This window comes from Excalfactoria chinensis, chromosome 7, assembly GCF_039878825.1.
Source record: "Excalfactoria chinensis isolate bCotChi1 chromosome 7, bCotChi1.hap2, whole genome shotgun sequence".
Lineage (NCBI taxonomy): Eukaryota > Metazoa > Chordata > Aves > Galliformes > Phasianidae > Excalfactoria > Excalfactoria chinensis.
In genome coordinates, this window is record NC_092831.1 from 32,474,262 (window position 1) to 32,500,496 (window position 26,235).

The following is a 26,235-nucleotide window of genomic DNA, read 5'->3' on the forward strand; positions in this document are numbered from 1 at the left end:
TGTGCTACCCATCCCCAATCTCCTCTGCATGGAGTTGACCTCTTCTAGCCCAAAGTAAAAAGTTATGTAAGTTTAGTGAGTGTACTGCCTGGATTTGCAGATAACGTGTTTTGCAAACAACGGAGACAACAACGGCATGGAAGTTTATCATCTTCCGACTCAGTGGATTCTAGTTTCTACGGGGAACTGTTTAGCCACTAATACTGAATTAGTTCATCTTTAATCAGCTTTAGCTGTGTTGCTGACTCTTCTCGCTTTCTGTGAGATGTCTTGGCAGCACTGTGAGACATCTCAGGTTCTCAAATGTCCGGTCAGATTCTTTGGATTCTTCAATATAACTTAGCATGTCTTCAGACTCCTGCACACCCGGATCATTTTTGGCATCTCTGCTTCCCAGCTGGGTGGATGGCAGCCAGATAACTGTGATCTATGAGCCTGTGATTATGAATTTCCTCGGACAACCAAGGCCAACACAGAACGCATGCTTCCAAATTGCTACGTACCATTATAGATCGGTACCTTGGAAGGTTTGAAGGACAGTTTGCTAAATTCAATCCCTATATAACACACATATTCCAAACTGAATTCTGCACCATGCAGAACAGTGCATTTTTTCCCTTACCAAGTTATTTCTCATATTTATTTCCAAGAATTGACTTTCTTTCTGTGGATGCTTACATTAAGAGACTGCTCCACAAATCTGCGGTCTGTTTGATGATCACTAACTCAAAAACAAGTCTTACTTATCAATTAAAAAATCCTAACGTTGTAAACATATAGACAGTACTCATGTACCGTGTTGAAACGAGGCGCTCAGACTCGGGAAGGCCATTGGAGGTGACTGTACTGAGCAGGTTGTCAAACTTCTCACATAGCAAGTGAAAGCCCCATCCACATTAACTTTCAGCTATCAATATATTAGTGAGATCCCAATATAGCATTCCCTGAACAGAGTCAGCTATCATCAGAAGAAACAATACGTACTCATCAACTCGAATCATCTACTTAATGTAAACGTTCGTGTTGTTTCCCCTGCAAAAAAGGGGTGTTTTCTGAAGTCCGTACGCAACAACACTTAGAAATCAGCTGAAACAGTAGGACAACCTGGTTGTACAAAGACTTCTCTCTGATCATTAACTGCCCACATTCAAAGTTAAAAGTGATTTTGAATATTCTTTGGGCTATGATTGTCCAACTTAGAGGGTTTGCCGTGGTTCAGCAGCACAAAAATAAATATGCCGCCCTACAAAATCATGGGCTGTAAATCACATTTCATCTAACAAGGCTTCTTCCAAAGCATCTCCAACTGGAAAACTTAATGAGAAGACGACACCAGAATCAATTTAGGTTTAGACTCTGAGGGCAAAGAAGGCCAAACAATGCTCAGAGTACGACTAAACTAAGATTTTTAGTTTTATTTTTAATTCAAAGTTACCATTGGAGGCAACAATATCCTGAAGTTAGCCAAGAGGTTCTATACCTGCAGGAGCATAACCTAGAAAGAGTCAAAAGCTGAAAATACACACTGAATCACAATTCTCAACACTCCAAGTAACATCACACCCCGGCAAGCTTTAATTAGAAACAGCCAGTGGTGAAAGGCTTCATATCAGCCTACTCAGCTTGCTACGCCAAGAACAGCCCTCTGAAGATTCTGATGCCTTCTTACCAGCACCATATTCTGGTTTTACATTAACAGGGACATTTTTTGTACCAGTATTACCACAGCGAATGAAGCAAATGGTGAAGAAGCTACTGACATACACCCGTGGCATCCAAACCTCTGCTTAAGAAGTCTTCCCAAAGTGCTTTTGGGGTGATATTACGCTGGGAATAAGCCAAGCATTTTATGTTTTGGTTTGGCTTTTGCTCCCTCCTTTTAACTCACTATATAAGAAACCAAGAAAATGGTTCCTGAGAGTCTGAAGGAAAGAGGTAGTCAAGCATGGGATGATTTAAAATCAATACAGGTCCTTATCAGTTTTAAGAGATGATCGACAGGATAATTGAGGCCGTTTCATGCAGTAGAAAAGAGATTGCCAAAATACACAGAAACTCTGTTCAATAACCTCCAGATGTTTATGTTTTGCAGCTGTTTTCCCCCCTCCAGACTTTTCTCAGAAGAACAGTTCTGCATTCTGCCAAAGGCCTCTCTCTCTCTCTCTCTTTGGTCTCTAGAAAACAACCTATTTGGAGAGGGTGAGAGGTTTTATCAGCTCTGACAGTGGAGAGAGTGATGGATAGATCTAACTCATTTTTGCCAGAAAATCTATCAGAACGGCCAACTACCACTGCAGTCCACCTGAGAAAACTGCTGTCTCTTTTTCCATTCCTTCTGATGGACTCACAAAGCAGAAAAACTCCCTGAGCTTTCCCTTGTGAGGAAACCACACAGAAGAAGAAAGAAGACAGTATGTAGTAAAAATAGTACAGTAGGACAGAGGAGCTGTAAAATCACGTGCTATTTCAAAGGTAAACCACAGGGCTGAGCTGCCACATCACCTGGGGATCTGGCTTACAGGCACAGCAGTTCAGTGTGGAGTTCATGCATACATCTGAGAGAATTTCCTGTGCCAGCTGGGTTATCTTTATGGTTCAAATGGCACAGCGACGCGAAGAAAACAGTACATTTCATTTGGAGAAACACTGAACAAAGAACACAAACAGGCTCTCTTACTTTCGGTCCATGTCAGAAGCAGCAGCATAGTGCAAAGGGGTGCGTCCCCAGTCATCTGTTTCATTAATATTGGCTCCTGTGCTCACCAGTGTCTCAATGCAGTGGAAGTGACAATTTGCAGCTGCATAGTGCAAAGGCGTCCTAGGAGGTAAGAGACAGTTCGTTACCTTGTATTCCAACACGCAATGCTATAACAACAAGCCTTAACTACTGCTGCATTCCTACAGACTTCCAATAATCAAAATCAGCTCCTTACACTACCACGATGAAATTCAAAGTTATGCCAATTTAACCAATTACTGTGCTACTAGGGAGTTTTGATACTTCTACCAAGCTTAACAGCATGCAGGTCCACACACTGCATCTTGCAAACAACCCGTTCCTAGCAAGAGCCTCTGCTGCTGCTCTGCATTCATGCTACATTGCTCCAGCCTGAAGTCAAGGCAGAGAAAGACACCTTGATTAGTGGGAGCTGCTACAGTTCTCATAGAGCCATACCAACTGAACAATGCAACGGAGGCTTTGTTATCCCCTCCCTTACAGCTGCCTTTCTTTTTTAAAGTAACACATACATACACTTCTTTTCTAAGCCTAACTTGCATAGCATTATTATGCATTTATTATTATTATTATGAGCACACACGATCAAAGCTTTTAAAGCTTCTTTGTCCATTGGAAAAAGGTAGACTTGGTTTCACTGCCTGACATTCCAGCTGCTATGCATCATTGGCGATGTTGAGACTCAGCGCCTCTGCCAAACCCAGCTCCTTGATTTGGTTCTGCTCACTCCAGCTCCTCAGCATCAGCCCACAGAGGCAAAGCCACTGCAGACAAAGAAACTACAGTTGGGACTCGGCTCCAAAATCAGCTCAGCGTGGGCAGGCTCAGCAGCACCAGAGGTGGATGGAGATGTGGGGGATCGCAGCGCTGACAAATTCCAGAGCCCACGAGGAGATGCATTGTGCAGGGAAGCCCAGCACACCCACTTCAGAGGCCAAATGTTATTCAGAGAGAGCTTGAATTGTCAGGCACAGCTGCCAGTGAGGCTGAAACTTACAAAGGCTCTATTGGCGACACAGAAATGCTCAACTAGTTTAAATTCATTTGTCCCCTAAAATAATCTACTTTTAATTTTGGTGGAGTTAGTAAAAAACAAACAGTAAATCATGAAGGACAGCTCTGTCACATTCCACTGGATATATTCAGAGGATATGAATGATAATCACTGCTGTCTCTGTACCACGGAGTACTGCCCACAGTGCCCGAGCCATTCTGGACCCTTTCAGCCATACTTCCCTTATGCTAGTATAGTGACAAAGCCATAAATCCTCCAGAAGAGTTAACCAGCCTCCTGAAGCACCTGTGGCTTTTACTATGCTTCCTCCAAAGAACCAGACATCCCAGCAGCAGCGGAGAATTTCTGCAGTGTTTTCAGTTCAAACAGAGCTACTATCAGCAGCCATGTAATATGAATTCACCTTACTCACTGATCTAAAGCAACTGCGCATACACCCATCATGGTTTATAGCTTCATAAGAAGCAGGAAACCCAAGCATGCACCTCACTGCTACAGCTGAAGGTGGATGATACCATATCTGTTACCGGGCTGTATATCCACAGCAGTGATTATCAGAGTGCAATGGCAGTCTGCTGCTACACAAGACACAATGTGCCAGACCAAGCAGCGCTACTATTAAGTCAGCTACAGCTCTTCTCCCATTCTAATTTCACCAGTAGGCTTTGGGGAACCTGGTACGGAAAACATCTGCCTTGTTGAAAAACAAAGAACAAAACACCAGACAGATAATGTGCAGCAATCAAAGGGTGAAATCTATTTCTGGCATAGCAACACTCTTAGCAACACTTCATATGGAGGAGAAAACAAAAAAATAAGTAAAAAGGTGGGAAGCACATCAAATAGGAGCAGTCCTTTCCGTCATAACCCAGGTGCTGAGTTGGGCACGCAGGCACAAGAGTATTGGCAATAAGAAAAGCAATAAAGAAACAAAAAAATCAGTGATATTTTTAAAACAGAAAACTCAAGAGAATAGGATGACTTTTATGTGTTTAATCAAGTCTGCACCTGTTTGTTTGGCATGTAACTGTAGCAGCAGCTTTGCAGGGAATGTCAAACTCCTACTTGATTTCACTGCCATTGTTCATGGAACACACGATATCCAGACTGAGGCAGCCTTTCATCCTTGCCTGCTAGATTTCTACTCCTTTTTTTTTAATGAGTTTCAGTATTTACGTACCTCCCACGTTTGTCCTTCTTATTAAAATCTGCTCCACTGCTTTGCAAGAGCTTTATACATTCGACGTTACTGAAAAGAGAAGAAAACCAAAGCATGAACAAAGCAGAAGCTCACATCCTGGTTGTCTCCCCGTCCTCCAAAAGGGAAAAGTTCTACTTTGTTCGTTTGCTTTACTATTTGCAGTGCAAAATCAGGATACGGCCAACTATAACCTGAAATCCAATTGCAGCAATCAGAAAGTGAAGCTTCAGAAATTATTTGTTTCTAGAGAACATCAGACTTCTGTAGAAGAAACATTAATTATCTAAAGCGAAAGCAGTAAATATGATCTGAATTCATTGCACTTGGACACTTTCAAAGGGGGCCATACTCCAACGCTTCCCACACTGGAATAGTATTTTATGAGAGGACTGTTAAAGTTGGTGCTAGCTGATAAAATGCCACGCTAATAATGAAGAGGTGACATTTAACAGAATCCACCCCCTCTTTCAAAGCTGCAACGGTGTGCTAAAATCCTGTTTACTTCAGTGAGATTCCATACAAGAGTTACTTTTGGGTTTGTTCTCATATCACTTGTTGGCAATTAACAGATTAAAGCATGTCTTTAAGTGCTTTGCTCTATAAGGACCATTAACTACCTAAAACAATTGTCATATTGTTTCTACATAAGTAGATGAATTAGGCTTCATTGCTTTTCTCTTTTTTAACCTGTTGAAAGAGTTGACCACATCCTAACTTCATCTCATTTAAAGGCAGGTGATTTTTAATAAGAAAAGATATATAACAGCTGAATTCTCATCTATTAGGAGTTAAGAGAGTAAACGCACGAGTACAAGCCAGAAAACAACATAAAGAAGACAAGCACTTTCCAAGACTTCTTTGTCATTAATAGGGGCAATAAATCATTCTGTTCACAATCACAACAAGCAAGCCCTTAAAGTATGTCCTCTTCCTCAAGCCGGTACAACTCCCATTAATGTAATGGGAGTAACAGGTGAGTGCAAGGAGAAAAAAACCCCAATGTTTTTTGCAAAGCTCCAACTCCAGGGGAAAAAAAAAACAACCAAACTGGATGCAGAACGCTGACATGAGTTCATCCCTACCCAAAATTGCTACTCCATAAAATAACTGCAAAACACTCATCACAACATACTAAAAATAGAAACACTTGTTAGTGATGATAATTGTAGTAAGCCACTGGAAAAAAAAAAAAGGCTTATTTCCATAAGCTGCTTTTGCTTCTTATGAAATTTCTCCTTCCTTCTCCTTTGGACTTTCGGGTTGTTTTTATTATTCTTTTGGGGTGAAGTCTTACCAAAGGAGTAGTATCTGAAGTGTACTATAATAATCAAAGCAAGGGTAACACTTCATTAATAACAGAAGACAAGTATCGACAAGAATAATATCATAAAAATCATACAACCAGTATTTGGATCAATTTTGTTCAGCATTCATAATAATGACTGCTTTGTTATGTATGCCTTTTAATACACCAGGAAGAAAAGCAACTTCCAGAAAGACTGCCAAGTACGCACCATGGATGACCAATTCTGCTTGCTACCATCACAGACAGCTCAAGGTGGTTCTAGACAAGGCTCCATTTCAGGTGTTTTCTGAGCCATGAAGTTCTCAACAGAAGAGTCAAAACTCGGTGCTTGCCAAACATATTGTCCATTTGCTAGGCTAACTGCACAGTGCTCCACTGACAATAATTTGGAAAGATTTAACTGTCTGGATGCTGCATTAAATTGATACATTTCAGCTTTCATTTTCTTTTTCAATTTCCAGGCTCTGGGTAGAAATACATCATCCTGAAAGGATAACAGTCTTGGTTTCCTAATTTGGTGGGGGGATTTAATTTTGTTTTCTATCTAGCACATGAGAATTGGGAGGGAGATGAGCCGCATTTGGACTCCGAGGTTGCATGCTTGAGCGCAAGGCAGCAAACACAAGTGCATGCTCATGTTTATAGGCAAGAATGCAGACCAGATGAGGAAGCTGGCAATAACTGCCCTGACAGCAGCATCTCGGGAGCCACAGCTCCTTCTTCATACTCTGCATTTTGCTTTGGGAGCTGGCAGTTTCCTACTGACCAATAGCCATCACCAACAATTATGGCCAATACATGGATCTGGGTGAGCACACAGCACTCCTACACCAACTGAAGCAGTTATTCACAGGGATATGAGAAGGAAGTTTCACTCTGTGGCTGAAACTCATGCTTCAATCACAAGTCAGCCGTTTGTTGTTGAGATCAGACCACCTTCATGTTACAAGCAAGCAACACGTGCATGAGGGCAGCGGCAAAATACCATCTCAGGTGACCCAAATCTGACACCTGTGGCTGGCACAGCTGAATTGGTATACACCAAATCTGCAATGAAACCACAAAATAACATTTAACAGCTATAGTCACAACTACTCACCCTCCTGCAGCGGCAGCGTGGAGGCACGTTCTTCCAAAACTATCAGGGGTGTCTATTTCAAAGCCTGCAGACAGCACGTGCTCATTACTAAACAAGGACACTATGCTATACTTTTGTCCTAGTTAAACCACAAGAAACATTGCAGAGACAGAAAAATCAGTTAGTTAGGAAAAAAAAACAAAAACAGAACACGAGCAACTACAGTCAGAAAAAGGTTGTCGCGGAAATGGCGAGCGGCTGCTCCACTTTGGCAGCTCTATAAAAAGAGCTGTGAAGTCAATGAGAGAGAATTCAGTTCCGCATCCAGCTCTGTACCACATCCCTATTGAAAAGCGTGTGGCAGGCATTTAGGAGGCAGACACTCTGAGAGAACTGTGACAGAAGGACACAAAGACAGAAAACATGAAGAAATAAGAAAAAAAAACACAGAGTCAGCCTGAACACGAAACAGGGCCAATTCTATTGTGTGTGGTTTTTAGAATGGCTTTAGTTTTTGGAAAGAGGCTTCCAGGAGCATGCAGAGATGGTCATAAAGATGCACAAGGCCCAAGATAAAGCCTCGCAGTGGTAACTCTGGTCACCCAGAGGTTTTGCTCTCCTTCTTGACCTGGTGGTCAAGGTCAAAACATACCAGTAAAATTACTTGATAAAGTACCTTTACCTTATTTTTCACACTCTTTTTTATGCCCTACAGGACTCAAGCTTATGGAGAGAGAAAAAAAAAAGTAGCCACGCGGCATTTTGTATGTTAAGCAATGAAACAATATTTTAATTTTCTTTTATTTTTAGGAAATAGAATGATCTGCCTTGTTTTTTGGATGGGTATTTGGTTTATGTATTTATTTATGTATTTATTTACACAGATGAACCCTTGCCTGGAAAAAATGAGATCTGGGGTTTGGTCTCTGATAAATGCCTCTTTTTAAAACAGTTGGGTCAGCAAACACTTGCTGCTTTTGCTTTGGGCTCTGGTGAAGAGCCTGGGACTGATCTTCAGACACTGCACCCCCACTAAGCCTCCCCTCTTGTGTATGTTAACTCTGGCCAGCCTCGCTTCTTTACTCTGACCAGACAGAAACACCCTTTAGCTGTAATTAAGATACACCATCGTCAGTAAGATGCCAATATTGTGCAAGCGCAGGCTTCAAGGACGTAATTTCTCAGACCATTTAGTTGAGGAGAAAACTAAATGAAAAAAACAAAACTGTCACTCATACTCCTATAATTTAGGAAAGGGTCCCAAGCTTCCTTCTTCCTGGCATAAAAGCTGCCAGGAGAAAAGGGCTTTGTTCACGATCATTCCAGGATGGAAGGAATTACCAGCATGTCCTTAGGAAAACCCCGCACATGCCATACACCACAGCAGGCAGCAGCACAGGAAGTCTTTCATTTCAACAGTTCACAACAATGAGCATAAAGGGGCTGTAAGCAGCACAGATACATTACAGAGCTCCACAGGCTGTTACGTTTACTTACCTGAGGACAACAATTTCCTACAGCAATCTGAGTGAGCGTTCAGTGCTGCTAGGTGTAGAGGAAACATGTTGTGGATCCCACACCTGAAAGGCACAACAGCCTTGTGAGATAGGGCCTTGTAAAAATACAGGTGGCATGCAAACACATGAAAAGGTCCTTCCATAAAGGCTGCGTCGTTCATCCTCTTCAAAGCAGATTCTTCCTGCCTTGCTTATTTTATCTATATTTACTTACTATCCTGCTCAGGAGTTAAAATTAATTCTGATACAGAAAAATCTTGGCACTACGCTTGGAACAGAATGCAGGGGGAAGACTTCTATAAATGTGAAATGAAAGGGGGACAGCGAGGAAGCAGAGTCAATCTCCCAGTGTGGGATACACAGATTTATGCATCGACTACATATACTGCAACGGCATCCTAAGGGGTAAAAGTAAATACCAGAAGCTTCTCTGCACCATTTCTGAAACCCATTTGTACAGTTGTTATCATGCTTTAGATAAATCTCACTTGGGTTTTCAAAAGCCTCCTTTTCTTCCCTCACCCACAGGGCTGGAGCACCAGATGACTTCTCACGCTTTCCTATAGAGTGATGTGACACTTTGGGCTTTCTTCCCACACCCAAACAACTGATCATCTAATCTTGTTTGCTCCAGCTACTATCCTCGCATGCTCTTTCACTCCCCCTTCCCTTTGCATACACAACCCTCCTTTCAATTGCACCATAAACTCCTCAGAGCAGACATACTCGGTCAAACAAAAGAAAACCAAAGCAAAACAAACAAGCAGACACCTATCATTAAGCTAAACCTGTATCAGGCAGGCACGTTCATTTTTCAACAAACTGAGCACTCAGCAGCTGTTACTGGCACCCACATATCACCCCAGCTCAGCCTCTGAACTGTCTTAGAAAGATTTACTGTCTTAGAAAGATTTCTGAGCTTAGACATCTTGGCTTCTGTCACTTAGCCCTGTGTTTTGTGCAAAGTACACAGTTATTCCAGAAATGCTATTACAGGCAGCCCTCCAAGTGCATACGAACACGAAGCCCTTAACCAACTCTCTCACCAAGATTATAATCCAGCGCCTACTTCAGCAGACACATGTTTGGAAAATGACAAACACTTGAACAACAGCAGATGGATTCCTATCTGAAAGAAGGTGGATGGAAAGCGCCATCACCTCATAGCAGATTTCAGATATGGACAAAAGACAAAGGAACGTCTTTTTCCTGCAAGGTTCATATAAAAATATGAATAAAGATGTCCTCACCAACATTTTGCACATACGTATTTAACCAATGCTGGTTTATCTTTAAAGACATCATTCTTTCCAGATGCCACAGTTCCAACCCTTCCTCTCTCTCCACATTACATTTGTCCTTCTTGCTGCTTCTCTACCCTAAAGAGCAAATTGGGAACCACACAGATTTTCATGTTTTCAGTGTTCAGCATCTACATTTTAGAGCAAATATCTTTAAAGATGATCTGGCAGTTTGTTCTTTTGAAGGAAACAGCACAAGCTCCACTGAGCTGATGCATCTGTATAAACAGGTTGCTTTTCTTTTGGAGCTGCAGAGTCATTTATTTAAACCAACACTGGACATTCTGCCTTGCCATATTTTTTCCTGCACCCATTTCCCTCCACATCCTCCTCCCCCTAGTTATCTCAAGCAATATTTGTCATCTTTTAAGTCAAGATTTCCACCCAGCCTGTGTTTGGGCTGGTTTCCATCAAAATACACCATCTGCACATCTGCTAACCGGTCATGCTTCAACTACACGGTTGCAATGGTTCCTCCTACCTCTTACACACACTTCCTCCTTAAAACACAAGTGCCTCAAAGGCCGACTGAGCTGTCTGCAGTTGTTGCTAGCAATGTTGTGGAGTTTTCTTCTTCAAAACCAGTTTGGGGAGCTCAGGCAGAGCTATTTACATGTAGTGCATAGAAAAGAGGCAGATTGAAGTTTAATGCACTGGAGAAAGAGTTACTAAAAACACTGATTTGCACACCAAGATCTTCATGTTGTCTATGTTAATATGACATTAACTGGAACCTGTGGAATGTCATTACTCATGCTCATTGAAGACCTGTCCCACCTTCTGAGTCTGAATAAAGATAACCATACTTGATGCAGATATATGGGCAAATGTATCGGTTTTTTAAACATTCTCAATCAGAGGGAGCTGGAAATATCTCCGAAACAAAACCAAGACCATTTCAATCTGCAAACAGGTTTTCCTATCTAGTTAAGTCAACGGAGGTCACTGACTTCCACAGAGCATCCTAGATCAAAAACTTAAACTGGAAACATGCAGTTGGTAGCTGAAGATTTACATTTATGTAATCAGATGCCACTGTAAACATCCAGTATAGGTATCTCTCACTGGTACTACTTGCAACCATATAACCGTGCACAGTAAGAGCTTAGCATGATTTTCTCCCTTCCACACGCCCAACCATTTCATACTTCAGTCAAGTGTAGAACAAAAGCATTAACCATTTTAACCTCAGAAACTGAGGAATACCCATAACAGCATAGCATTAGATCATTAGAAGCTCTACTTCAGCCACTTACTTGGCAGTATCAGCTCCGCTGGTTATGAGGGTGTTAATCAATAGCTCGTGTCCATATCTTGCAGCCACGTGCAGTGGGGTGTTACCATCCTTATCAACACAGTCAATTTCCCCTCCTGCAAAAGAAATATTTTCAGACAGTTTAATACCAAAAGCTTAAGTGAATTTGTGACCACGAACGCTGTTTCTCTCCAGTGAATGCAGAAAACCAGGCCACTGAATTTCAAAGAATGAGACCAGTACACAGTGAGTATTCAGCTGTCAGCCATGGTGCCAACCATGGCAAATACCAAATCCTTCCTTGAGGAAACATCACCCAGTCAGCTTTTGTTATTCTGTGTTTCTGTAACTGATATTCCTGCCTGCATTGTATCTCTCCTTTGCATTACTTGCATTATAACTTTTCTTCAATTTTAAGGGCTCATTTTCGACTTTGATTCCAGCTTCTGCCAAACAAACCTACCAGACCTAGGAGGGGAGCGGAGAAACCTCATTATACCTTTCATTTCAACTGTGATCCATTCATTACTAATGTCTGAACGTAGTTTTTCTAGCTGCTATGCACCTGCACACTAATATTTTCATTTAGACCACACTTCATTCGTTTTCCGGGATAATACTTCATGAAAGCATGTAAAAGTTTTGCTAATGTGAGGATACAGTAATATTTACTGCGTTTCCACTATGCAGGAGAGATAACAGGTCATAACTACGACATGAAAAGTTCTGGTAAAATGCTATGAGGAATTTTCTGATGGTAAATGAAGGCCAGCAAAATGCTGGAACAGGGATACTGAGGTTACAAGTTTGGGATTGTAGTTAAACAAAGAAACAAACAAACTGAACCAACCAAACAGAAGGAAATAGACTGTCCTGTCCAGCATAACAGTCAAAACAAATACTAGTAAACAATCAATATTAGTCAGAACTCCAACAATAACATTTGTTATATGCTGTAGCATTCTTGGACAAAAAAGATACTCAATGAGTATGACAGGTGATTACAAGCTCTGGAATCTACTCCTGTCTATGCTAAAATAAACAAAGTGGTTCTGGTCCACCCTGCAAAGTATTTATTCAGCACTTAAAGACGACAGTGATAAGATGCGCAGTGAAGGGAGGTAAGACAAGTACAACTGTTAAGTGGTAGCATAGAGAAAGCAGTGTGGGCTTTAAGAGCGCCACAGCTCTCAAGGGAGGATAACTAGAACTTTTTTCACTCTTCTAATCATTTGAGAAAGTTAGCTGTGCCTTGCTGTCATCATATGATATATCCTACATGGAACTCTTAACTCTTATTTTCAGGTTAAGAATCACAAAAGATCAGCTGCTTCATTGTCTGCTAGAGGAAGATCGGATTGGTTAAGAACCAAGAGGCGCTAGTAGAGGTGACACTATGAAAGGAAACCTGTAAATGCAAATCACACTCAGAATTTGATGCAGAGTTGAACACCTTTCAGAGAAGTTCCCTGGCATTCTGGGTCATCGAACAGGCAAAGAAACTCACCATTCTGAATGAGGGTCTGTGACCGTGTGAACCTCCCATGGACAGCGGTCATGTGCAGTGGGCTCTTTCCATCCTTACTCTAACAAACATAAAGTAAAAACAATCATTTAGCATGAAAGGAAGAGGTAACAACTTAGAGTCTCTCAGTTCAACATCCTACAGCTATTCTTCACATAAAATGAAGAATGAGGACACGAGGAAAGCTAAAATGAGCTGAGATCAAAGTTTTGAGATCTAGAGAAAGAAACTGAGTTTGGGAAAGCTGAGGAGCTGAGAAAATAGCAACAGTTGCCTCACTACTCACATCATTTCATTTTTATTGGCACTGGGCTTTGCCACACACTGGTAAGCACAGTATCTAATTTCACCTCAATAATTCTGAGTTTAATTAGTACAGACTGTCCATTGATCTCAAGGGACCTGCCAGAACTACTAGATGAGACCACTACTAGAAGACCACTTTTACAGATGAGAAACTGAAACATGCACAATTCAAAGTAAAGCAGCCAAAGTCTTATTTGAACTTAGAGATCTCAAGTCTTCTTGCAAGTCCCTTTCAGGTTCATCAAGATTTACTTATCACTTATACCTCGAGAGCGTTCAGATAACCAAAATAGAATCAGACATTGTAAACTCAAGTTCTAAACTATGTAAACAAACAACCTTGAGGTCTTACTTACCCAGGCGAGTCTAAAGAAACTCGGTTAGAATCAGATGTAATTAAATGCATTTTGCAGGAGGAAGGAAATCACCAGAAAGAAACATTTCCTTGACTTATTACCATTGCCCAAGTCAACATTTCGACGGAGCTCCTGGGATTAAATTTTAGCTGTGGTTTCAGTAGAGCAGCTGGCCCAGAGTTTAAGGCTGCTATTATATTTATGAAGGCACTGAATGCTCCTCTGCTATTAGTTCACCTCATCCAAACACTTCAATGATTAACATTCTCAGCATTACTCTAATTCTATTAAGACCTTAAGGACTTGCTGTAGTCGTTACTGCAGTTTCCAAACTCCTAAGGTATGCAAAATAGGATAAATTAAAACTGAAGAGGTAAAATGCCAGTTTTACCTGAACATTAACATCTGCCCCATTATTCACTAGTAGTTCAAGACACAGTGCTCCATGAGTGGAGGCAGCAGCAAAATGCAAGGGAGTGAATCCGTTATTATTGGGCTGATTTACATTAGCACCATAGTCAATCAGCTCGTTAACAACAGAATCCTGACCATTGTAACAGGCAATATGAAGCGCAGTATTTCCATAGATGTTCATTTCATCAATCTAGAATGAGACAAGGAGACACAGGTAACATTACAGCAGACATCAGCTTATCATTTTACCTAGTGTATCATGTACCGCAAATAGAAATAGCTAGAGGCTCGAACTGTCATAGGGCATATTTCTCACCAGCAAATTTCACAGACATAAAAAGTACTCCCAGAGAGCTTAATTTGGAATGCTTTACCCTCATCATCATTAACCTCTTTATCCTACTGGCAATTTCTAAAAGCCAGACTGAAGCTTAAAGCTGATAGCAGGACTATGTAATGATCATGATGATAAAAATCCTAGTAAGTTGGAAAGCTTTTTAATATAAAAGATGGGAGAGAAAGATAAATAAAAAGCTCAGCCTTAATAAATAAATAAAAATGTGTTCTATGGAGTTTTTGTGAATAGAATCAGGCTTAAGATCTCTTTCCACAGATTCCTTTTGGGAAAGGAAAGCGTCTTAGTGAATGGATGGATAAATTGCACGGCCATTTACACTTCAATAAAGGAACCACTTTCAGCAGCTCAGTATTATGAAGATGTAATTAAGATTACATTACTTCTTCATCATCGGCTTAGAATTCAACTGCTGTTCTGTAAAGCAGGGCGAGACAGGTTGCACAAAGGACTTGAGCATGTTGTGAATATGCTTCTACTAAAAAGATACTGAAGATCCTATCTCTGTGGAGAACGTGAAACTTCAATGTCATTATTAGCACTGTACTGTTAATAATGGGAAACATCTATTCACATTCAACACAGACTTTTGACATTTTTTTTTTGGTAGGTCAAGTCAGCTGGCTATACAGCTAGCAAATACAATGGATGTATTCAGTAACTTTGATCGACAACCAGCACAGACTCTTCTGGTCATTTCATTGCTGCTTTGGACCACTGAGTTGACACTATTAGTCTAAGAGAAGTCTGTACCCTGAAATAAAGATCTTTTCCGGGGTGAAAATAATCCTTCCCCTTCCCTCCACTAGCTAAAGCACGAAATACACCACCTGAAATTTAAACAAGCTGAAATGCAGCTTATTGAAGTACTCCATGTATTACTGTGCATCTCCTCTCATCATACCGAAGGGAATGCCAGGCCAAGAGAGACTTCATTATTCCACCTTCCTCCACAGAAACAGCATATATTTCTATACATTTCCATATTGCTAATCCTTCGGCAAGGTGACCTGGAATTTATCAGACACTTTCATTCTAGAACGTTTCCTGGCTCTTAAACTAATAAACTACACAAAGCATAAGGTCCTTCTGACAGTCCAGAAAACAGGAACTATTTTCTTTAGAAGCTTCAGTGATGTAGCAGCATCCATAAGAGAAAAGTATCATCTTTGAATACAGAAAAATACATACCTCAACTCCCAGGTTAAGGAGGTGTTTCACAATGTTAATCTGCCCATTGGATGCAGCTGCATGGAGCGGGGTGTAACCCTTCTTGTCTTTACAAGTCACCTCTGCACCATGATTAATCAGTAAGGCAACGACTTCCAGGTGACCTTCAGAAGATGAGAGAAAGCAGTCAACAGGCATACCAGTATCACTTCTCACTAATTACTACTTTCTTGCTAACATGCTGGCCCTCTCGCTAACATTTCACAATGCTGCCAGGGTTTTACAAGGGGAAAAAAAAAAATGAAAGGAAAAGCTCTAGGCCTTGTCAAGAAATCCATGCCATATATGTCTATATTCCTCTTCATCAGGTTGGTCAGATTGTTTTTTACTGAGTTAGTTTTCCAGTCAATAAAAAGAATCCCAATAATCCCCTGTAATAACAAAATTTACTACAACTTGAAAAGAATAATACAGTCTGATTTATTTAAGCAGCATTTAGTAACACTTATGTTACGTGAACCAGTTGTTCCTCTGTGCTCTGAAATACAAGATGATAACTTGCTTCTAACATAAGAACTTTCTAACAATACCATGACTTGCCTACTTATGAACGTAAATAAGCAGCAAAAATCATTATCATATTTATCTGTATCTTATACAGGTTTTTTGCAAAAACAGATACAAATATAACCTGTATTTTTTCAAGTTTGAATACACTTCATTTAGGAGTATAGCTGGAATTAGGATCAGGATAGAAAGACCAAAATGAAAAAGCAACATTAAAAGCCCACATTAAGTGCATTAAAATCACAGCAATGTTCTCGCCAGTCACAAAAGTGTGAAAAGACGCTGTATTTAGATCAGACAACCCTTTCCCTGCACAGCAAAACACCACTCTCAGGTCTGTGTCTTGTCTGCCATAAAACATGCTGTTAGTTTGTCAGCAGGGAATTCAAACAAGAAGTTGAGCCTTACCCATGTATGCGGCCCAGTGAAGAGCTCTTCTGTCCTTTTTGTCAAAAGCATTGATGTTCGCACCCTTGGCTAAGAGCAGGTTCACCATCTAGAAGCAACAACAGCACGTGAACAAACCCCGTAGCTCAGACACTTGATACTTCATAAAAAGTCATTCTAGTAATGAAGTTGTGATCATAAAATCAGGCAGTTCTGCATGTGATTGCAGTATGGCTAAGAGCTGAAAAGCTGCTCTCTCTATTACCTGTCATGTAATAATAGAAATAAGCAAATTCAGGCAAAAGAAGAGCAAAACAAAAAAAAACAAAAACACATTCAACAATGTTTTCCCGTCGCTCCATTCCACTGCTCTTACTTTCTCAGGCAGTTAAGAACAAAATAGCTCAGGGCACATGTGAATTGCCAGAGCTGGGTGCACAATCAGTTCCCCAAGTCTGCATGTACATTACACTCACGTGCCAGATCTGCACAGGCAGTTTCTTGACACTCTCACTTTTGCAGGCGGGAAACCTGGCATACAGGTTGGAAAGCAGATGATTGATAGCAAACATGGGGGTCAGTGAGATGGGGCTTAGTCTAGACCCAGACACAGCAAGCCAACTGAAAGGAGGATTAAAAAAAAAAAAAAGAAAGAGAAAGAGTAAATAATCAAAGATCAATTATGCTATTAAACAATTCACCTCAATGTGGCCATTCAGAGCTGCGTGATGCAACGCTGTCCTCCCGCCTCGGTCAGAGACATTGACGCTGCTCAGCATGGGAATGATAACTTCTGCGCACTTTACTGCCTTGTTTGCGGCTGCCACGTGCAACGGGGTCTGCCAGTTTTTGTCCCGAGCATTGACATCAGCTGAGTGCTTGATCAGTACTTGCACCGCTTCCTATAACAGCAACAGTTACAGCTATAAACAAGCAGTTCCAATAAACACTCAGTTGACAGCCCAGTGGTGTTACCCATGCATTTTAGTTATGCATCCCAGGCATGGCCAGGAGGACAGAAAAGGAACAACATTCATCCAAGCAACACCTCTGGTTACTGACATGGTGGCCATCAGAACTGTGCTCCAACTGCAGAAATGGATGGATGTATTTCAGCTCACTCTTACATCAATTACTTCAAACTGATATTCACGTATCACTTTAGACCACGAAATCATAGCAAACTGCTCTTTCATTTACAAACAGGAAAAAGGAAAAAAAGAAAAACAACCCTAAAAGACGTAAAAACAATTTCCCAGTGACAAAATGTACTCTTCTCTCTCAAGAGACTGTCTCACTAGAGTAGATCAGCTCCTTTCTGCTTCTCTTCATCCATCTGCCATTAAGTCGGGTTAAAAAGTAAGCCTCTGTCTATATTACATTTTTTCTTCTCCTATTCTTCCCCAGAAACAAAATACAAGAGAGTCACTGGGGGACAGTAGCATTCAAGTAGCCTCGCCTGCTAGTTACAGCTCACAGCTGGGAAGCAGGAAAGACCTAGCACTACATGTTGTATCAGTTCTTCTTCCATAAACTGAAAAGTTTTGTGCTAAGTCCAGCCAAAGTTTGATTAATGGACACCAAATTCATCGTGTGTGAGTTTAAATAGCCCCTTTGTATCTCGAAAGGCCCAGGAGAGTGCCTGCAGTATGTATCAAGAATACATCTATTAGGAGATGATTTGTTCTCTGGTCTCCGCTAACTTCAGCCATTTCGTTTTCTATAGCCATCCCACAATGTGACATCTAACAGTTAGTAGACAGCCCCTCTCCAGGCACCAAGAATCATATATCCTTGATGTCTCAACAGAATTTCCTTTTCTTTTCTTTCTTAATTACAAGCCTGTTGTTTTAAAAGCCATTTAAAGGCAATACACTGGGGACCTACCCAGCTGGGATATGAAGTCAGCAGGAAAATTCATCTCATTTGACTCTCAATGAAGGAAGGAAAAAGTTAAGGGAGAATTTCAAAATGATAAAGACTGAAAAGTTTAAGCTAATAATATTGACTTCTTCATTTGCAATGCTTGTATGAAGCCTCCGTGTCCAGCATTTCCAGTTAGCCCATGTTATCAAGTGAGACGTCTCTGCTCCCCCACACCACAGCCATCCCCTGCTGCAGCCATTGGTACTCCCTTCGGGTACCAGAACTCCAGGCACGAGGGAAGAGTTTCTCATTGTGAAACGAGCTTTTCAGCAGCTGAAGAGTTAACGAGCAGGCACAAACCCACAAGAAGACATGCATTTTCAGTTAGGACTGTGACTGAAAATAAAAACCCTGTACTCAGAAGAGTCCAAAAAAGAAACCAAACACGCTGCAGTTCCTGCACCAGAAAGAGTGCGGCTAATTTTTTAAGGTTAAAAATCTGACCTTTGTTCCTCAACACAGCTTTTTGTGTTTTGCCCCATTACAGCATTCATATCCTATCAGATATTCCTTTCAGCGGGTTCTGGCGGCTGCCGGCAGCTGGAAGCTCAGCCAGTAGCCAAACAATGCCCGAGTTCAGCAGCAGGCCCAGGATTCCTGCCTGCGGGCCTGGCAGGCGCTGGGACTGTTATGAAGGTGACTCAAGTTCCGCCAGTCCCTGGAAGGCAGCCACACTCTGTTTGTCCAATAACCCCTCCCCTCACACCCAGCAGCCAACTCAGCCTGAACTGGGCTCACTCTTAGCTGAGTATGAGGGAGATAGAAGAGCACAAGGAGTCCAGAACAGAAAGCCAAAATAATGGCACGCTCATCCCTGGTACTTACTGCTGCTCCTTTTTCAGACAGTAGTGGAAAAAGCACAACGTGATGCCAGAAGATTTCTAGCTGTCTAGCAGAAGAAATATAGGCTAACCTTCCTTTGCGCACGAATCAAAGCGGATTAACAGAAAAGCTGAAGGATGCCTTGAAATGCAATTAACCAAAACAAACAGCGCAGTTTGGATCTCACGCACATCCACTCCCTCCTGGCATATCTGTATGGGTTGATTCCTCCTCATTTCACTGCATGACGATGACGGCCCTGCACACCATTGACACCATCTCACTTCAGCCAGGGCTGCTCCCTTCAGCTGTCAGCAGCTCAGTGCGACCTGCTCCGGCTATGCAAAGCATCCCACAGGGGAAAGTCAGCCACACCAAGACTCGACAGCAGCTGTAATTAGCTGGTAAAAGCTGGTCTCTGGATGCAATGCTGCAGGCCCTGCACACAGCACATGCTCACCACTTTGTCACAGCGCTGCCTGCTGCAGCTTTCAATGGTTTGCTTTATCCCCCAGCACAGTTCATGCCCAAAAGCAGAGTAATCAAATCTTACTCACTTCACTCCTTGAAGCAACTGCTCGATGGAGAGGAGTCAGCCACATATTGTCTTTGGCATTAACACGAGCGCCTGCAAGTAAACAAGCAGAGGTTACATCCATGCCTTGGGTGCGACACGAAGAGCATTGCCCAACTGGTTTCCTAGTAACAGCAGCGGATTTAGTCTCTCATCTCAGCTCTTCTGGCACTCCTCTACCCTTAAAAATACATTTCCATCACCCAGACAGATAGAAGCAAATGCAGAAAGAACGGAACTGGATATAGCCTTGTTTACTGGACACAGAAGCAGAGTTTGTAGCAGGGGATTGTGTACCTACATATGTACACGTGCACTAGTGTGTATGCGTTTATAAGATTAACAGATACAGGATATTTGATAAAATCCTGCTTCCCAGCTTAACAGATCTTGCTGTGAAGACATGTCAGGGAAGCACAATGGATGAGGAAGAAACAGAATGCCTCCCCACCTCTGCATCTGCAAGCACCCCTCAGCAGACATGGGAAGGGAGATGGAGGGCACGATCCATTTGCCTCGTGCACAGTTCAGTGCTAATGTGCACTCTGACAAAAGGCAGCTGTGCAAGAGGGTGGTTTCAGGGTCACTTGCCAGAATAATGGATAAAAGAAGAATATTAAACAACTACTATAGCGTTGGTTGACCACAGACAAAAAGGGACTCTGTATTTGTGCAAAGAGATTTGTTTGAAAGAAATATTAAACTATCCATTGAAGTGACACCTCAGAATGAAACATTCAGTGGAAAGAGATGGAGAAACTCATTTTTTTAAACGCCTGCAGACATCAGTACCGGTTTGAGAAGACCAGCATATGTAGGCAGAAATTATGAGAAGTAAGAGCATCATGATCTTTGCCTGGATCAGCCTCTGGACTTGGTGAACAAAATGATTCTTAAGCCCCATTTGTGAACCACAATGTAAGTGCATGTAAAATCCTGTAGTGAATAAATCACACTCTCTGAATCAGAAATGACTTCTGAAAGCTGCTTCCCAGGACTATTAAGGTGCTTGCCACTGAATCATAGCAGATACTGGGAACTGTGCTGGGTAATCAGAGAAAAAAAAATGAGTTATATCAGGCTATCACAAGTTAGGACACAATTTTTTTGGCTGGCAGAAGAAGATACCTATTTTCATAACCAATCAGAAGCAGTAATTCACCTTAGAACTTTGGTATCTGGTGGCAGAATCTGCATTCCAGAGAAACAGCCCAGTAAAGGTGTGTGACAGATTTGAACTATCTTCAAATTCATCTATCTAAAGCAAGGAAGCTGCTACCTTCCCTTGCCTTCCTGAGAAGGCCATTATGATTGATACCTCTCAGTACCAGCTCTAAGCCTGCACTAACTGAGGTGCTCTAGGGATACATAAAGCAGCCACGTCTTCCACCACCGGAACTCTAAGGTACCTCATGATACACTATATGAACCTATAGGGATTTTGGGGATACAAATTGCCTAGATTAACTCCTGATGACTGCCATCAAATGCTTCTTTTCAGGTTTAGAAATCTATTTTACATGTACCTAGCTCTTTTCTTTTTTTAAATCCTTATTTTCTTGACTAAGCTTTCTTTTGCCTTATTGCTGCCTGTTCACCAACTCCCACAAGCAGATGGCAGGAAATCAGAAAGGCCTACGTAGAAAGTGACAAAATGGTAGAGAAAGCATATCGTTTGTCAGCATTCAGCAACCCCACAGCATTAGAGAATACCAAGGTGACTAAAGAAACCTAGGCAAGTGTCTCCTCCCATAGTTATTCGTGCCTTTCACTGACCCACTCACCCTTCAGGAGGCTGCAGTAGATTGCTGCCACGAAAAGAATGAAAGAAAATAATAAAAGCAAAACATGGGTACTATAAATAAAATAATCTACAGCACGTTATTGACATTTTCTTCTTCAGTAATTTTCCATATTCCCTTTCCCCTTCTTTCTGGTTTTGTGCTCTTTATGTGACAAAGTGAAATTGCTCTTAGGCTTCGAATTCAATGTGCCAGTTGAATACATTTGTGATTTATGATTTTACAAAGCCACATAACTCAGCTGTCGCCTGTTAGCAAAGCCAGTGTTTTCTGTGAACTGAGGCACGTACTTCTTTGAAGAGAAGTTCCAAAATGTTTCCCTTTGTACTGCCTATTTGCTTTACTAACATTCAACCTTCAGTTTTCCATCAGGTTCCTTGCAGGCAACAGCTAATGACGATCAAAGAGCTCCGCCAGCACTGAGGCACGCCTCTGGGGCCAGACAGTACCTTCATTTTGAGGTGACAATGTGGGGAGCAATGCTCACATTTTCAAAGGCATCCCCTACCTTTATGAAACTGAAATGCCTACCCTAAATGTATTTCTGTTTATACATGCAAGAGGCCTACAGCCACTAACGCTCCAGCTGCTCTACCTGGCGGCCTTCACACTACCACTCTACCTTAAAAAGTTAAGTTCCTTTAAAGTTGTCTCTTAACATCCTTCCACAGAGCCACAGCAACCACCCACCCCACAAAAAAAAATCAACAAGAAGTATTCCTTAAGAGAAGAAGCCTTCCCCTTCCTCAGCCCCATCCCCAGGCCTCTGCATGCAGGGCCTCACGCTACAAGCCTGAAGGAAGGGCCTGGCTGATGGGTTTTGGGTCTGTGAAACTTAAGCAGAAAGCCTAATGCATAACATTACAGGTAAAACTAACAGAGAGGAAACGCTGCATGAAAACATTCTTCTTTCATTTGGCTGTGCTGTAATCTCTGAGATCTTTCACTCTCCATTTGTTTTATGCCAAAAGAGGAAATAAATCTGAAATCGCCCCTGTTCATTTGAGATCAGAAATAAACAACCTGATATTTGCTTTCAGGAAAAAATAGTTAACATCTCTTTATCCTAACCAAATGATTTTCCATCCAGCACATCTGCCAAAATCCATGTACTTGCAAGATACTGCAACCTAAATCTCTGAAATCAGCGACAATCAACAGTGAAGGAGCCTTCTTTAAGCTACTAATGGCATTAGTGATGCGCGCATTTCCAAGTCCTGCTGAAACACAGCAACAGTAACACAGAAATGTAAGTAGTGACCCACCACCACACACAGAGATGCACAGCAGAAAACAAAGATCAGCACAAAAAAATGTAACAGAATGGCTCCAGCAGGGACTTTCAACAGGAGAGCAACACATGCTGGGTGTCAATAAATGTACTAAGAGCCTGAGAACAGCTACATGACAGAAACAGGAGGTGCACTCGAAGTTCATCAGAGCTAAGTCTGGGTCACTTGCTAATGAGGGAATTGGCCCAGAGATGCCACTGCAGTGAGAGGACAGGGAGGAGTAAGCAGCAAGGTAAAAGCATACAGGTTTTGGGTTCATCGTGAAAGGGTGAGGAGATAGTCCTGGGACATCCTCCAAACTCTTTTAATCCCCAAGGACTGGAGTCTGAAAGCCACAGGAAAGACAGAGGGAAGCTGCCACTCCAACCCTCCCTACTGCTTAGCCTGCCATAAAACAGAAAAATCTGTATGTGAATACAAGCTAGGCAGTGCCATTCCCTGTTGCTGAGACGACAGGGCTGGTCCAGAACCTGCCAAACGCATGACAGTCTTGTCAAATCTGCATGCCAGGGATTACCAGGAACCTTTCCAAACCATGCTGAGGTTTGTCCTTTTCCTCATCTATGCACAACTCAGAAAGAATGGGTGTCAATACTGCACATACACCCCCCAGTGCATAATCTTCTTGCCAAGTAGCTCAAAGCCTTCTGAAATAGTAAGATACAGTAGTACTGCCCAGATCACAGGCTGGGAGAACAGAGGATAAGGAACTAAGCTCACTCGCTCTGCCCTCAGCACCAGATTAAGCCCAGGAAGAGGAGAGGTACAGGCACACGTAACTGTGGAGCTTGGATTTACCCAGACAATTCTTCTGACACAACCATGAAAATGCCATCGTATGGAACTTCATTCACATGTGATGGCTACCACGGTGCTTCTCATAGACAGAAAAGAGGTGGAGGAGAAGTGCTCTAAGTTCTACATAGCCAACTTTCATATAGCCTGGAAAAACAAAACCATGTAACACATTTCTCCAGTTTAATTCACATGACTATGGGTGAGATCTTTGAGCTGGTGTAAATCCACCTAGCCCTGGACTGAGATGATTTATAATAGTTAAGGGAGCATTGCACCTCCTCTGTCAATTCGAAACACATTCTATTGAAGTGGTTAAAAAGCCATTTCTGATATGACTCCGAGCATCTGGGCAGAAACTTTGTTCATTAGATACTACAATTATTTGTGCTTTCACCAGTTCATGGACTACAAACCTTATAACAGGCATATTTCATTTCAGTTCTCTCCTGAGCTCTGTACAAAATGCAGTGGGTTGCCAGTCCTCCCAGCTTCTACTGAGGCTGAGAATACTTCTGTTTGATTCCAACAGCAAGCATTTTTGCGTTCTCGCTCAGTAAAAACACCCTCTCATTTTAAGTCAGCTAACAAAGCTTTTCCGCTGATATAAGACTTCATTTTATGATTAATCTTTTACGAAATGCTCCTATGTATTACGATTTTGCAATGAAGTGAAACAAAAGGAAGACGCCGCTGTTCTCTTCAGAGCCTAGATCACAGATCCCAGTAACAAAAACGTGTTTATAACAACTCATAAACCTGCTCCTCCAAACCTGCTCTTGGATATAAGTACTGATACATAATGTAAGGAGATTACAAACTGTCCCAGAAGAACACAAGGAAGTTTCTTTCCTTCTATCACTAGGAACACAATGGAAAACAAGAAGCAGAATGCACTCTGCCTTCATCAGGACATGTTATGATGCTATTGAGATTCACTGGAGGAATCAGCAGAACTGCTCCACCTTTCTATTTATGCAGATATTGCCCGTGATGTTATTTGCAAAACTTGAATAAAAGACACACAACAGCAAAACAACAGCACGTTACAAATGACACACTTTGCAAGAACACATACACAAATTAAGTTTAACTTCCATCTCCTAGTGAAGAAAAGACTGCTTGCATCTGACATAATGAAACAACAACCAAGCACAACCTGCCAGCAGAGGGATGTTCATTTAAATCACTTTGAGGCCATGAGGGTTAGAGCAAAAAAACCTCATCTATGATGGATGTCAAACTAGTTACCTTCATTAAACAATTAAGATCACTCAAAATATCCTCAAAAACATATGAAGAAAACACAGCTACAGCAAATGAATTCTTTTTTCCTTCACCAGTTGAAGCTTAGGCTGGTTCTGTTCAAAGAAACATTCAAAACATCTGCTCGTCCATCCCTCCATTTATTCAACAAGCAGACAAGGTCTACGCAAAATGAAAAGCAATGCAGGTAGAGAGGAGGTAAAGCAAGCAATAAAGCTGAAGACCATGAAGCAGCAGAGTCTGCAGCCGGAGAGAGACTGCAGGGCACAGGACACTCTGACAGCCACATTGCCTATGGTGCTACTGCCAAGCAACAAGGCTTGGTCCTTTTGGTCTTAGGGCCCTGAACACACAAATGGCTGGTGTGAATCTACTACATGTACCAAAACTACCTAAAGAAAAGACTTAAGTATTACTGCAACTCATGCTAGATATCAGAGCATCTAGAAAGATGAGTCTTTTGGCAACCCACCAATAAAGCGTTTAAACCATCACACAAAGATATGCATGTGAAGGTATTTACAGGTGCTAACTTACCTGACAAAATAAGAAGCTCAATGATGTCTGCATCCCCAAGAAATGACGCAACGTGAAGAGGAGTTCGCTTCTCAGCATCCTAAAAGCCACAGACCATAGTTACAAAACATGGCTGATGACTGCAAGCATTAGTATTAGCGAGCAATGTGTTTTTACACAGTGCGTATTTTTCTACTGCTATTTCTATTTGTGATTAAAACTGCAAGTTTAACCACCGAAAGAACAAAACTCAATGACATTCTCATAGTCTTGGAAGGTAACTGTACACCATCTACTCTCACTGACTAATGCAGACAGAAATGGACTTGTACACAGTGATGAAACTTTAAACACTAGTTAGAAAAATATTACCAATTAGGTCTGCAGCTTTAAACTTCTAAAACAAATTATCTTGCAAACAACTTCAAAAGCACAGATATTTTCTCTTGATTCCTGTCGCTTTCAGAATTAAGAAGTTACATTTTCAAGATTTCTTATGATTTCATATGTAATAAACACGGTGTTTACATAAAACCTTTCTTGTTGCTTCATTCTGGTAACTCCAGAACGTAGGCCTTTAAACGAAACTGCTTAATGTGATGATATGGGCAACAAATCACAACAGCTAATACCACTTATCATACTGCTCTACCTCTGTTCTCAATCATTTTGGCTTCTTCACCACTAATGCATCAAGTTCAAATAGACTTATTTATTAGACTTATTAAGTTCCAGCCTACCATCATTTAATG

At 41.6% G+C, this 26,235-nt stretch overlaps 1 protein-coding gene across 10 annotated transcripts in view; it reads right to left on the bottom strand.

The window, feature by feature from the left end:
* The window catches only part of ANKRD44 (ankyrin repeat domain 44), an 87,437-nt gene that overhangs the window by 25,691 nt on the left and 35,511 nt on the right, over positions 1-26,235 (bottom strand). For 6 of the 10 annotated variants that reach the window (XR_011904257.1, XM_072341182.1, XM_072341187.1 and 3 more), the window contains exons 3-14: positions 25,505-25,583; positions 19,796-19,866; positions 17,192-17,392; positions 16,512-16,599; positions 15,558-15,700; positions 13,989-14,201; positions 12,918-12,996; positions 11,412-11,526; positions 8,835-8,917; positions 7,359-7,476; positions 4,933-5,001; positions 2,678-2,818 (exon numbers count right to left, since the gene is read on the bottom strand). Coding sequence is in view for 9 of the 10 variants with exons in the window: in XM_072341182.1 (XP_072197283.1) it covers positions 2,678-2,818; positions 4,933-5,001; positions 7,359-7,476; positions 8,835-8,917; positions 11,412-11,526; positions 12,918-12,996; positions 13,989-14,201; positions 15,558-15,700; positions 16,512-16,599; positions 17,192-17,392; positions 19,796-19,866; positions 25,505-25,583 (1,400 nt within the window). In the remaining variant the exon portion in view is untranslated. The remainder of the gene's footprint in view (positions 1-2,677; positions 2,819-4,932; positions 5,002-7,358; positions 7,477-8,834; positions 8,918-11,411; positions 11,527-12,917; positions 12,997-13,988; positions 14,202-15,557; positions 15,701-16,511; positions 16,600-17,191; positions 17,393-19,795; positions 19,867-25,504; positions 25,584-26,235) is intronic. The other 4 variants (XM_072341185.1, XM_072341181.1, XM_072341179.1 and 1 more) reach the window with 1 other exon arrangement.